This window comes from Aulostomus chinensis, chromosome 22, assembly GCF_037954235.1.
Source record: "Aulostomus chinensis isolate RoL2024-O1b breed Wild chromosome 22, RoL_Achi_v1.0, whole genome shotgun sequence".
Classification (NCBI taxonomy): domain Eukaryota; kingdom Metazoa; phylum Chordata; class Actinopteri; order Syngnathiformes; family Aulostomidae; genus Aulostomus; species Aulostomus chinensis.
This window is the reverse complement of record NC_141341.1, coordinates 24,078,247-24,092,622: the sequence shown is the minus strand read 5'-3', so window position 1 is coordinate 24,092,622 and position 14,376 is coordinate 24,078,247. Positions and strand designations below refer to the sequence as shown.

The following is a 14,376-nucleotide window of genomic DNA, read 5'->3' as shown; positions in this document are numbered from 1 at the left end:
GGAAAAGGCCCGTGGCAAATATAGTAAGCCAGCTCATTCATTCATGGCCAATTTTTTTCCCTTTCTGGTTGGAAAGTAAATCCTCTGCTGTTTTTTTTCCTCTCTCATTCTTTTTGTTTTATATGTGTTTGATAATCTGTAAGATGATGCTTTCATGACAAATTGCAAAGGAAGAGCCATCACTTGTCTTCAGAACTGATCAAGGCGCTCATAGTTTTTCTTGAGCAACTATGATGCTTCAAAATATCCCTTGTTATATCACTACGTTCTGTACAACAGACCATTGACCACATCTATTACTTAACAGAAAACATGATCTCTAAAAGCACACCTTTACATTTTTGATGCAAGCACTGATTTTTCATTTTTGATATATTGGTATTCCCTGTGTGTCTTCCAGCCTCCAAGCCCAATGGACCAGGTAGGGAAGAACCGTGGCCAGCCATATGGAGGCCCCAACCCCTACTCCCAGCAGCAACAAGGGCCTCCAACAGGGACTGGACCCCAACAAGGAAGCCCTTATCCAGGGCAGGGCTACGGACCTCCAGGCCCTCAGAGATACCCTATGGGGATGCAGAGTCGAACACCTGGCACCATGGGTGGCATGCAGTATGGGCAGCAGGTCATTAATTATTTACATTTTTTTCTTCACCGCACAGCCCCTTGTAACCTCTCACTCAAGTTGCAGTCTGACTTGCAAAGCCAAAATATCTATTACTAGTGAAGACATTTCTGTCTGGTACAGTGTCTTCAATCAAAGTTTCATACCTGGGATTTCAGTTGAATCTACCCTGGGCTTTGCACCACGTGAGTGATTGAGAAAAAAACAGTCCACACCATTTACCACATTATGGTGACCGTGTGTGGTTTTAGTATTTGCAAAAGTCATTTGGGTTGCTAAGATAATGGACATGGGCATCTTTGATGTGAAGTGAACTCCATGCGCAGCTTGTGACCATGGTTATGTCTTGATTAGAGACCAGTTTTACAGGTTTAGACTAAAACCAAACACTACATGCACTTAAAACCATGTTTGACCCCAAAATTGTGTGTGCACAATTTAGTTTGGGTTTTACAGACATTTTTCCCTTCTGTATTACTTCTTTTTGTCTCCAGAATAAAGAGTGGCAGCCACTAATGTACATAGCTTTGGATGAAAGTGTCTGCCTAATAGAATTGTAGAATTGTAATGAAAGTCATGACTTTATCAGTTGACGACTGACATAAGCACATCACATCAGTTCACATCTTCTTTATCCTGCTGTATGCTCAGTAATCCACAAACAATTTGATTTTAAATGAAAAAAAATCTCACTCTACCAAACTGGAATTATTCTAATTTGTTGGTTTTCATCTTAAATCAAAGTGTTGGTGGATTACTGAGCATCCAGCTGGACGAGCAAGACGTGTATTGTACCTGATGATGATCTTGAGAATTTTTTAAACAAATGCTTTTAGGCAGTTTTACTGTTGTTACCCATCAGTTGCCATTGGCTTTAAGCTAAATGTACATGCCGGCCTTTCTATGACCTGAAGTCACATCGAAGAAATGAAGGAGGAAAAACATCTTTCTGAGCTGAATACATCAATTTGTGTTCTGTAAAGACAAATACACTTTTTGGGTAATGTTTCACAACCACCCAGATTACAGGTTCATACTGAGGAAATTGGATGGACTGTTTCCTTCAACCCTTTCCCACCAGAGCAGGTTGAGAGCCAATCAGAAGTTGATATCTAATCTTATACCAGTACAGCATATGTCAGGGGCAGGGCTGGGATGGCATTAATGTGACCAGAAAGACCCACCTTGAACATAATCAACACCACACCATCCTGACAAGTAGCACAAATGGGTTGAACTAGTCTCACATGCCAATTTAGGTTCACAAAATTAGCAGTTGCGACAAGACAAGAATTCATGCCAAAGCAGCATCCTTCACAGTAACCTAATGACTCTCTGGCCCCACAGAAAAATAACCTAGTTTTCTGAAGCACCTAAAGGCACTTTCACACTGGCCACCAAGTCGCTAATTCGCCCATCTTTTCTCGGTCCAACATTTCAGACAAAGCGCGGCACATGGGGCGTCAGTTTTAGCCCGGCAATATTCTGTCTCCGAGGGTACACTTATTGCCGCCTGAATTGCAATGTGAATCCGAGCTGTCAATGTGCCGGCTTGGTGTGAGTTGGGCGGAGGTGTCGATGATGACGCTCGTAAACATAACACTCGCTAGATGACCAAAGAACTTTCAAAGGACATAGGACAGAAAATGGAAGACATACCAAATAACCATCAATCACCCTCGATCTGTAGCTCCATGCAAGATCTCGCATCGTGGGGTAAGGGTGATAATCATAAGGGTGAGGGATCAGCCCAGAACTATACAAGTGGTGATTTCAAATGCTTTTGTTTTCAAATGCTCAAGCACATGATCCATTATAATCCACATGTTCTTTATTCAGTCATGTTGGTAATTGACAAACAAACAAGAACACTTCGGATTTGGCGCTACCATAAATGAGCATGTACGAGTGAAAGTGAGCTTGTCCAATCAAATTGTTTGTGCATTACTGATCATAGCAATGTCTTAGAAAATCTAAGATCCAATATTCTGAGTTTTTGGGCTTAACATGGCTTCAGATGTAATGTATTCTATTTTGACTGGTCTTAAAATTGGATTATGAAGTCAACATATTTGTGAGAAGACATTGTTGAGGAATTGTAGGTACCAAAATGGAACAGACTAAATATAGATTAGATCTACAGGTGTATGTGATACCTTTTTATTGGCATTTTAAAGCTACCTCCAAACGTATGTAAATTCTCATCCAATGACTGCTGAAGAAGTAATCACTAATGATGTGCATTTGACCCTCATTGCCCAATTTCATAGAAATGGGCCATCTATTATTTTATCGTACTTTCATTTTAACAAATGGCGACATTACATCAACAAAAGTAAAGAAAATCACCTTAAATAAAGGTTGTAAATTCATTTGCATTTCATTGAGAGAAATAAATATTTGATCCCCATGAACCAGCAAGAATTCCGGCTCCTACAGACTAGTTATGTGCCAATGTGGCACACAGATAGTCCCTTACTTTAATAAAATACTCCCAATCTCCTGGTTGCCCAACGGGATTAATCTCTTCGATTAACCTCTCCACCACCATGGGTAAGACCAAAGAACTTTCAAAGGACATCAGGAACAGAATTGCACAAGGCTGGGATGGGCTACAAGACCGATCAGTAAGTTTGGTGAGAAAAAGACAACTGAGGGTGCTATTATTAGAAAATGGAAGAAATACCAAATAACCATCAATCACCCTCGATCTGTTGCTCCATGCAAGATCTCGCATCATGGGGTAAGGGTGATAATCATAAGGGTGAGGGATCAGCCCAGAACTATATGAGAGGAGCTTCTTGATGATTTCAAGGCAGTCACCAAGAAAACCATGGGTAACACATGACACCATAAAAGATTGAAATCCTGTTGAGCCCATACTCATACTCATACATACTATGCTCAAGAACACACATGTACCAGCCTGTCTGATGTTTGCCAGTGAACTCCTAAATGATTTAGAGAAGGCTTAAGAGAAATTGATGAGGCAAAATGAGACCAAAATTGAACACTTTGGCATCAACTCAACTTGTCATGTTTCGAGGAAGAGAACTGCTGACTATAATCCCAAGAACACCATCCCCACCATCAAGCACAAAGGTAAAAACATTGTGCTTTGGAGCTGTTTCTCCTCTAAGGGCACAGGATTCTTCACTGCTGACTTCACTGCAGTGAGCGGTCGATGGATGGAGCTATGTACCATAGTAAATAGCTGAAGTCTCAAGTTCAGAATCAAAGACCCCTGTAAGGTGGTCAAGAATGACTGAGCTAAGGTCCTGGTTTTGACTTCCATATGCAGACTGACAAAATCATTGATTAAGTGAAATGGACAAACAACAAAAGGCAGTGGTGATAGATGTGGAGATCCCAAGTGACAGCAGCGTTAAGAAGAAAGAACACGCGTAGCTCGATAGATACCATAGGCTGAAATCGAAGCTCGAGAATATGGGTGGTGTAAAAGTAACAGTGGTGCCAGTGGTCATCAAAGCACTGGGGGTTTTGACCACTAAACTGGGAGATTGGCTCCAACAGATTCCAGATACAAAATCTGAGGTCTCTGTCCAGAAGAGCGTAGTCTTAAGAACAGCTCGGATACTGCACAGAACCCTAAAACTCCCAGACCTCTGACAGAGGACCCGAGCTTGAGGAAGATACACATGAGACGAGGATTTTTTTTTTATGTAGATGTTCAGATTTATTTATGCTTCAAAATTTTAGTAAAATTTCAGTGCTACACAAGTGGCAGCTTTTTTGGAAAGAGAAATATTACACCTCCATTTTACACAGACAAGATGGCCAATTCCTGCCTCTACCTTGTCGCAAATTTTGTACATTTCCTGTCTGAAAGGGGCTTAAGATTTAACGAACTCAGAAATGGCACAACAACCAGCCTGGTACTAGTACTTAGTTTCACTTTGATGTTAATAAATGATCCAGAGAACAAAATGAACAGAGAGGCTGAAAAAATAAATTAGCATTTTTTTCTCCTTCACGGTGGTGTAGTGGTTAGCGCTGTCGCCTCACAGCGAGGAGGTTCCGGGTTCGAGCCCTTCTGGAGCACGGGGTCTTCCTGTATGGAGTTTGTATGTTCTCCCTGTGCCTGCGTGGGTTCTCTCAGAATACTCCGGCTTCCTCCCACAGTCCAAAGACATGCAAGAGGGGACTAGGTTAATGGGATACTTTAAAGTGACTGTAGGGGTGTACCACGCCTCTCGCCCAACGGCTGCTGGGACAGGCCCAAGGCTGACATAGGGTGAAAGGCAGGTGAGTCGCCAGTCCGTTGCAGGGCCATCAGGAGCAATTAGGGTCTCAGTATCTTGCTCAAGGATACTTCAACATAGTCACTGGGGATCGTGAGGATTGAACCAGTGACCCTTTGGTTGCGAGTTGGCCACTCTACCTCCGAGCGATTCCGCCCTTTCATGTTATTTTAAATGCATAACAATTATTTAACAGCACTTCAACTGGGTTTCTGCGACCCCCAAAAAAACAGCATGTGCCTTTGTCTTTTCTGTATTTCATTTGTGTTTTCTTGCAAGGTCAGCAATCTCTCCTTCCAGGCTCCTTGATGAAATGAAGATCTCATTTTGAATTTATTTCCATGCTTGTGGCAGGGTAGAATATGAAAAAACCTCATATTGAAGTTCTAGGAGATAAAGTCAAAACTTAATTTTAATTTGCATTGCTGTATTTTAAAGTGAACCACTGCTGAATTACAGTATTTAATTGTTTTTTTTCTCCTGGGTTTTGGCTGAGCAGTTAATGGTTACAGAAGAACACACTCCTGCCAGAAAAGAACAGTTGTCTTTTGCATGCAAGTAAGATGAAGAGAAGCTCTGATCACTCAAATTGATAAAAAAAAAATCAGAGCAGACTCTAGATACAGAGTATGATTTATATATTTCATTACATTATAAATTGTTCTACTGAAGAAAATGCTTAATTTATTTTGTTCCTTTTGTGAAAAATGTATACACCTAACTGGCTTTCCTGTCTCCATGTTTAGATATCAGCCTATGGACAACAGGGGCCAGGGGGCTATAGCCAGCAGGGTCAGAGCTACTATGGTCAGCACGGCCCCCCACCTCATCCAGGCCAGCAACAGACTCCGTACCCTGGCCAACCCCAGGGTAGCTCTGGGTCTACCTACCCCCAGCAAGCCCATCCTTCGCATTCTCCTAGCCAACACGGGCAGCCAGGGCCCCCTTACCCTCAACCTCAAGTTCCCCATGGCCCTTCTCCTGGACAACCCCCTTATGTCACACCCCAGCAGCAGCCTCAACAGCAGCAGGGTCCTGGTCCTCAGAGTCAGCAGGGCCCCCAGGGCCAGCCAGGCTACCCACAGGCCCCTGGAGCAGGGCAGCAACCACAGCAGCAAACCCCGCAACAGCAGCAGCAGCAGCAGCAGCAGCAAGGGCCCCCACAACAACAACAACAGCAACAACAACAGCCAGGTGGTCAGACGCCTCAAGCTCAACAACCCCCAGGTCTCGGCCAACAGGGTCAACCATCACCTTACTCCCAGACACCCCCCCTTCAACAGCAGCAGCAACAACAGCAACCACAACAGCAACAGTCGCCATATCAGAGGTTCCCACCTCCCCCCCAGGTAACTCCACCACTGCGTGCATCACACACAATCTTTTTTAGCACACTCCAGCTATAATAGGATGTGTGTCAGGCCCATCTGTGTTTCTGTTACATTTTGCAGCACGAGATTCCTCAATGGACAAATGTTCTTTATACTTCCTCTGCTGTACTAACTTGTTGCTATTATTTAGTACACGAAAGTAAACCCTAAGACATCTTCCAGTGGTGCCTAGATGCTTGAATTATCTTGTCCTTATTATTAACGTAATAAAAGTCAATAAAACGTTTTGATTGTGAGACAGTTAAGTGAGTTGTCAGTGAACCAATTGGGTAAACCATCAAGAGCTAATTCAAGTTAATCCAAAATCAACAGCATTCACTATAATTTATCAGCTTTAAAGGAGCTTAATTTTAGTTTTTGTCCCTTGATCAGGAACTCTCCCAGGACTCCTTTAGCTCCCAGTCCAGCGCTCCACCTTCCAATCAGCCAATGGCTTCCACTAAGAGCAGTCAAGAAGACAGCATGCAGGCCAGGCCATCCAGTTTGCCGGTGAGACCTCTATTTCTTCATTGAACAACTGACCTGTACTTGTTATAGCTCTGTCTGGCTTCTGTCACTCAAGTATAAACGTCTCTGAGCAGTTGTGGGATTTTGTGTGTCTCAAATTAGCCCAGTATTTATTTTTCTGTTGGCTCAGTATTTGGTGTTATACTTTTCTTCAGCTATGGCCAGAAAAATACAATAATGAGCTATGTTAAAGCAATACTTTGCCCAAAAAATGTGAACATGCCTTTCATGCATTCAGAAGTAGGTTCCTTGAGCTAACAAGGACTTCTTAATGTTCTCAGTGTTATTTTACATCCAGGTTTCATTTTAGAGCTGCATTGGTTTTGAGACGGGAAGTGTGTCAGAAGGTGACATTACATCCACCATTCTTTTTTATCTTAAAGTGGCTATCTACATAGTAAAATTAGAACACATTAAGACTAGATCTTATTCAGATGTTTTTGAGCTTCATCAACACTTGATACATCAGTGTATTTTTTTAAGCAAAGGCTTTCTTTGATTCTGATTAAATTGCCAGGATGAAAGTATGTGGCTATTCCGTTGAAATAGCATAGCTTTTTTTTAATAATTGTAGCTCATATGAAAGAAGAAACTGTCCTGTTAATTTCTCAAACGAACTTTCTGTAAGTGATGGCACCTGGCTTTGTTCTATAATGTACCAAACACAACCCTTTTGGAGTAAGTTCCAGTGTAGTCTGAAAAATGTAGATGGAGTCCTTACATTTCTAAGCCAGTTGATTCAATTGTTTCATTGTTAATATATTTTAAAGTAAGCTGATAGACTTTTAGCCTTTTTTCAGCATTGTAACTGCCTTAGGTAATACATGCTTTAGACTGAGGAATACTCGAAAAAGGTTTCTGGTAGATTCCCAGCTTTACTTTCTGTAGGTAAACCTTAGATTTAGAAAAAGTTTGAAAGCCCCCCCACCCCACTCCCCACCCCAACCCTGTTAAACATTGTTTGTGTGTAGCATGTTGCAGTTTCTAGTGTTTATAGGTCAGACACTGGAGCTAACCTCATTCTGAGCCTCAGGGAAGGAGAGTAAGAAATTAGATCATTAATGTGAGAGAATGAAAGTGAGAGAGCAAAGCCAGTGGTGTTTGTGTGGCGGGGAGGTGGGGGACTGAGACTGAGGGACTGCAAGCTAATAATTTCGGATGGTTAGAGACTGTTGGAGTGTGAGATGGTGAGAGCAAGTGAGGGATAAGAGGCAACAGTGTCTATGCCAATAGGGGGATGCCTATTGGCATTAGATGTTGCCCTCCTCTTTTATTTATTTCTCTTGTTAATTTATTTATACATCCCTCGCCCGGATCAACGTTGGCTGAAAAGGCCATGCCAGGGCCAATTTTATTTTTTATTCGTTTCCCTGAGACTTATTGGGGATTCCCTATCTGTTCTTTCTGATTGGCTGTGAGAGACATGAAATCTGCCTTCTCATCTCAGCTTTTCTTTGCAGACCATGCTAACAAAGATTATAACACTGACAATGTATTGCCTTCTAGAGGTGTTATGAGAAGGTTTGAACTAGTCATTGGTGACAGGGACTCAAGGTTTACTTAGACTTGTGTCATTCTTATGTCAACTTGAGACTTGAACAATCTTTATTTGGCGTAAGAACGTTAGATATACTAAACCCCAAAAGAGAACTTTGCCTTTTATGTACTCACAAAGACGTGACTTGAGCTCCTGAAATTATTTTTTTCATTGCGAAGCCACTTCTTTATGCCTCTAGAATGCAGAACAAACAAGTCACCTATATGTAGCTAGAACCTAATTGCACCCAGAGCCACCCATGACAAACAAAAAAAATACTCTCCAAAAATGCTTTGTTTTTGTTTTCAAATGCTCAAGCACATGATCCATTATAATCCACATGTTCTTTATTCAGTCATGTTGGTAATTGACAAACGAACAAGAACACTTCGGATTTGGCGCTACCATAAATGAGCATGTACGAGTGAAAGTGAGCTTGTCCAATCAAATTGTTTGTGCATTACTGATCATAGCAATGTCTTAGAAAATCTAAGATCCAATATTCTGAGTTTTTGGGCTTAACATGGCTTCAGATGTAATGTATTCTATTTTGACTGGTCTTAAAATTGGATTATGAAGTCAACATATTTGTGAGAAGACATTGTTTAGGAATTGTAGGTACCAAAATGGAACAGACTAAATATAGATTAGATCTACAGGTGTATGTGATACCTTTTTATTGGCATTTTAAAGCTACCTCCAAACGTATGTAAATTCTCATCCAATGACTGCTGAAGAAGTAATCACTAATGATGTGCATTTGACCCTCATTGCCCAATTTCATAGAAATGGGCCATCTATTATTTTATCGTACTTTCATTTTAACAAATGGCGACATTACATCAACAAAAGTAAAGAAAATCACCTTAAATAAAGGTTGTAAATTCATTTGCATTTCATTGAGAGAAATAAATATTTGATCCCCATGAACCAGCAAAAATTCCGGCTCCTACAGACTAGTTATGTGCCAATGTGGCACACAGATAGTCCCTTACTTTAATAAAATACTCCCAATCTCCTGGTTGCCCAACGGGATTAATCTCTTCGATTAACCTCTCCACCACCATGGGTAAGACCAAAGAACTTTCAAAGGACATCAGGAACAGAATTGCACAAGGCTGGGATGGGCTACAAGACCGATCAGCAAGTTTGGTGAGAAAAAGACAACTGAGGGTGCTATTATTAGAAAATGGAAGAAATACCAAATAACCATCAATCACTCTCGATCTGTTGCTCCATGCAAGATCTCGCATCATGGGGTAAGGGTGATAATCATAAGGGTGAGGGATCAGCCCAGAACTATATGAGAGGAGCTTCTTGATGATTTCAAGGCAGTCACCAAGAAAACCATGGGTAACACACGACACCATAAAAGATTGAAATCCTGTTGAGCCCATACTCATACTCATACATACTATGCTCAAGAACACACATGTACCAGCCTGTCTGATGTTTGCCAGTGAACTCCTAAATGATTTAGAGAAGGCTTAAGAGAAATTGATGAGGCAAAATGAGACCAAAATTGAACACTTTGGCATCAACTCAACTTGTCATGTTTCGAGGAAGAGAACTGTTGACTATAATCCCAAGAACACCATCCCCACCATCAAGCACAAAGGTAAAAACATTGTGCTTTGGAGCTGTTTCTCCTCTAAGGGCACAGGATTCTTCACTGCTGACTTCACTGCAGTGAGCGGTCGATGGATGGAGCTATGTACCATAGTAAATAGCTGAAGTCTCAAGTTCAGAATCAAAGACCCCTGTAAGGTGGTCAAGAATGACTGAGCTAAGGTCCTGGTTTTGACTTCCATATGCAGACTGACAAAATCATTGATTAAGTGAAATGGACAAACAACAAAAGGCAGTGGTGATAGATGTGGAGATCCCAAGTGACAGCAGCGTTAAGAAGAAAGAACACGCGTAGCTCGATAGATACCATAGGCTGAAATCGAAGCTCGAGAATATGGGTGGTGTAAAAGTAACAGTGGTGCCAGTGGTCATCAAAGCACTGGGGGTTTTGACCACTAAACTTGGAGATTGGCTCCAACAGATTCCAGATACAACATCTGAGGTCTCTGTCCAACTCCCAGGCCTCTGGTAGAGGACCCGAGCTTGAGGAAGATACACATGAGATGAGGATTTTTTCTTATGTCGATGTTAAGATTGATTTATGCTTCAAAATTTCAGTATTCTTATTACAGAACTGTTGTTGTCACTCAAAACAGCTTGTGAGCTGAGGGCTTACTTATAAATTAGTCAAGAACAAAAACTTTAAACTTTGTCTTGCTACCTTGCTACTTCTGGCTCACAGTTACCTGGGAGATATCTAAATTATCTTGCATCAAGGGTTTAATAAATGCTTATTAAAGGCTTAGTAACCCCAATTTTGTGTTCAAATCGAAAGACTCCTTCCGGAAGTCGGCAGAAGGATGGGTATGTGGGAGCCCAGCGCAAAAACCCCTGCGGCATTTAAGCTGACTCCAGGCGACTTCACACTGGCCACGAGTCGCTAATTCGCCCGTATCTTTTGCGGCTCGGTCTGAGGTTTCAGATGGAGTGTGGCAAATTCGGGGTCAGTTTTAGCCCTGCAATATTACTCCTAAGTAAAAAGGTACACTTATTGCTGGCTTGGTGTGAGGTGGGTGGAGGTGTCGATGATGACACAAACTCCCTGCTCCCCAATTGCCCCAGTGAAGCCCCTTTCACACTGCACCAAAAACGTGGGTCAACACAGGTTTTTGGGCACTCTGAAAGGGTCGACTTGGCATTTCGGCCTGCATCGACCGACTCACCAAGCGACCTGGGTGTTTAGTGGTGCGGCTTGGCTCGGCTCGGCTGCAGTGTGAAAAAGGCAACCCATATCATCTCAGGTTTCACGCAACCTTCCTGTCGCATCCTGATTTTGTCACTGTGCTGCCTGTCAGGCTTTGCCTGTAGCTTCTTCGGCTCCCTTCCAGAGTATCCGAAAAGTCCATCCTCCTTTGCTGCATTAGCGCTCTGACATTTTCCAGTTTGCACCTAGTTTGTATGCCTTGCAAAAGAGACAACATTGCAATGCACATAATGACAACGCTAACGTTCGACTCGACAACATCCATGTCGTTGCTTGTTTACGGCTCAGTGTTCCGGCGCAGGTTTATGTGTAATGATGACGTTGTCAGTATGATGACGTACTAGAGAGAAAAACACAGGCATGCAGCCCTCACAGCTGGAGTTAAGACCCAGGTCTTCGGGAAGCTTGAATGCACCCTAATGCTGAGCAAACACGAGTCCAAAAACCCACATTGACACGTGTTTTTCAGTGTGAAAAGGGTATATCTTAACTCGTAAATATAAAGCTCGCTGTTTCTCCTGCATCAAACACCTCAGAGAATGTCAACACCAATGCTGCTGGCAACCAGAACGGCAAATAACTGTTTTGAAACTTACAGACTGTGTCATGGGGCTAAATATTCTTCTGACACATTGTCACTTCAGCAAAATGAGCAACTGGGGAGCTACTGAGATCAGGGACCTGCTAACCATCACTACTGAAAGGACTGCGGATAACCACCTCACAGGGACTGTGAAGGATATTGCATGAAAAGGTTGCGAAGGAGCTGGGTTGACGTGGCTAATGCCTGATGAAGAAAACAGGTCACCAGCAACTTGACAAACTTACTTACAAAAGTACCACCAGATGTGTGACCAAGACAGCAGCAGAGGGAGGTTGTACTAGGAACATTATGAGGTTTGCCAGACTGTCACAGGGCTGAATATTCTTCTGAGGTATATGTTGTACATCACTGTTCACGCGCAACTTCATACTGCACATCACATCACATGTTTACGCCCACACAAGTGGCGGCTTTTTTGGAAAGAAGAATATTAAGCCTCCATTTCACACAGACAAGACGGCAAATTGCCACACCTACCTTTCCACAAATTTGGCGCATTCTGTGTCTAAAAAGGGCTTTTGTGACAGTGATAAGGTGTACAGAGGAGGTTCAGTCCCTGCTGGAAGTCACATGTAAGGGAACAATCGAAAGAGTGGTGCAGCAGCGGTAGAGCAGAGCAATGGAACTGGCTGAGCAGGTGGAGCTGGTTTCTGGTTTGTTTTCACCCTGTTTCAAAAATACACAGTCAAACTGTACGTGCAGTTTGACCCACATTGTTGCTTCCCCGGAATTGAGGGGATGGTGTCAAAATCAACGGAGTTGTTGGTCCTATGCAGCCTGTTTCTACAGCTGACATTTTTTGACGATTTTCTATTAGGAACAAAAAAAAAAAAGGTTGTCCGTTAGGGACTGCCTTTGTTGCAGTCAAGGGCAGAGTAGTGAGTGGAGCAAGCTTATTATTGTAGGAATTTTTTTTTGGAGATGATGAGGGGGTAAACATCAGAATGGGCCGAATTTTTCTGGAGCACATCTGTGCTGTCATGGAGAAATAGTGCAGTCTTCAGTGTTTGTCAAGATTTAAGTACCTTTGGACAATTGTGTGGGGACAAATGACAGCACACTGTACTAATCGGATCAGAATACCATGGGCCTTTTTCATCGAATGCTACACACAAACTTATACTTTAATTGTAACTGGCAATCCCCCAGGCTTGCAGAGAAAATAGATCTCATTGTTTTCTGTCTCTAACGCCCTTTTCCCTCTGCACATACATTTGGGTTTATAAACCTGCTTTAAAAAAGCGATTGATCCTGTTCCCATGGTGAGCAGCCATGGACTTGCTTTTGTGTTTTTTTTCCTGGTGCATCATGTTCAACATTACAGACAAGTGAACATTGTCAAAACAGCACCAGAGCGTAGTATCTTGTGATTGTATGTGGTCTTTAGTAGCTGCAATTCCTGTTGTACTTTTCAGTTTTTAAAACACTGACCAATGTTAGAGCACGCCGCTGCTTGATCACAGGCAGTTGAATTTGTCGCTGAGACGAGAAAGAATCACAGATTTACCGACAGAGGGAATAAGCTGTCAGTATCTCTATGCTTATGTTTGATGGTGGAGCCGTGAGTTCTTATGTGTGAAGCGGCAGAAACGGGCCACAAATAACCATGTTCCCTTAGGTTTTGTGTTCCCATCAATGCCAATCAGAGCTGGTATCTGTGTCTACTGCAGGGTCAATTGACCTGGGAGGGAATGTCGATTACCTTTTCCCATTGCAGAAAAAGCCAGATGTTTTGGGGGGGGGGGGGGGGTTGGCAAGTGGGAAAGGGACTTTGATCTGTTTAAGAATTTCTTTATGTTAACATATGATGAATCAGGCCCAGTGAAAGCTACACTATCTCCATTTCCACAGTTCTCAATATGATCAAAATACATTTAAATTACTGTGTGTTCTTTTACACATTGGATCCAGATTGTATTTTAATACAGGTGAAAATAAAGTCTATAAGGTCTATAAGTCTGCTGCTTCCATCCCCTCTGAAAGTTGCACTTCCTCTTCATGTCAACCCCATGGTATAGACAAAACCAACACACATCCCCCTCCCTTCCACCTTGCTACCTCTCTTTTTTTAATCTCCTTCTTGTCCTCCCAGGTCTTTTGTACACCCTTTCTCCACTGTGGGCTAATCCCACTCAGGTCCGCCCACACTGGCTATGGTGCTCCTCTTTTTGATGTGTCTGTATGTGCTTCAGACTTGAGAGGAAGGTCACATGTTGGTCACACACTCACTTGAGTTTGTTTTTTTTCTGTCCTCTCTCCTCTGGTTCCTTTCACCTCCTGAAATAAGAGACATCAGCAGCAATGTATGTATCTTTAATGAAGAGCCAAGGATTTAGAATCTGATTTATTTGTCTTGGAATTGTATGTTACCTTCATCAATTGAAATTTTTTAAGAATAAATGCAAATTCTGCCTTGGTGGTGGTCTTGATCTGCTAACCGAGTGTTTCCTTTGCTTAAAATCTTCATGCAGTCTAGTTTTTTTGCAACATCTGCCTGCCAGGACCCCACCCTAGCATACATTCAGTCCTACTCAGTGAATTTGCAAAGCTCTGTGACCACCCACATGATAGACACCCCACCCCCCCCAAAATCACCTTTAATATGGCAAGATTCTTAATT

At 42.4% G+C, this 14,376-nt stretch overlaps 1 protein-coding gene across 2 annotated transcripts in view; it reads left to right on the top strand.

Annotated features, from left to right (window-relative positions):
• arid1ab (AT-rich interactive domain 1Ab) overlaps nucleotides 1–14,376 on the top strand; it is a 74,185-nt gene that overhangs the window by 34,761 nt on the left and 25,048 nt on the right. For both annotated transcript variants that reach the window (XM_086192545.1, XM_086192544.1), the window contains exons 2-4: nucleotides 401–622; nucleotides 5,631–6,233; nucleotides 6,648–6,764. In XM_086192545.1, the coding sequence (XP_086048671.1) occupies nucleotides 401–622; nucleotides 5,631–6,233; nucleotides 6,648–6,764 (942 nt within the window). The remainder of the gene's footprint in view (nucleotides 1–400; nucleotides 623–5,630; nucleotides 6,234–6,647; nucleotides 6,765–14,376) is intronic.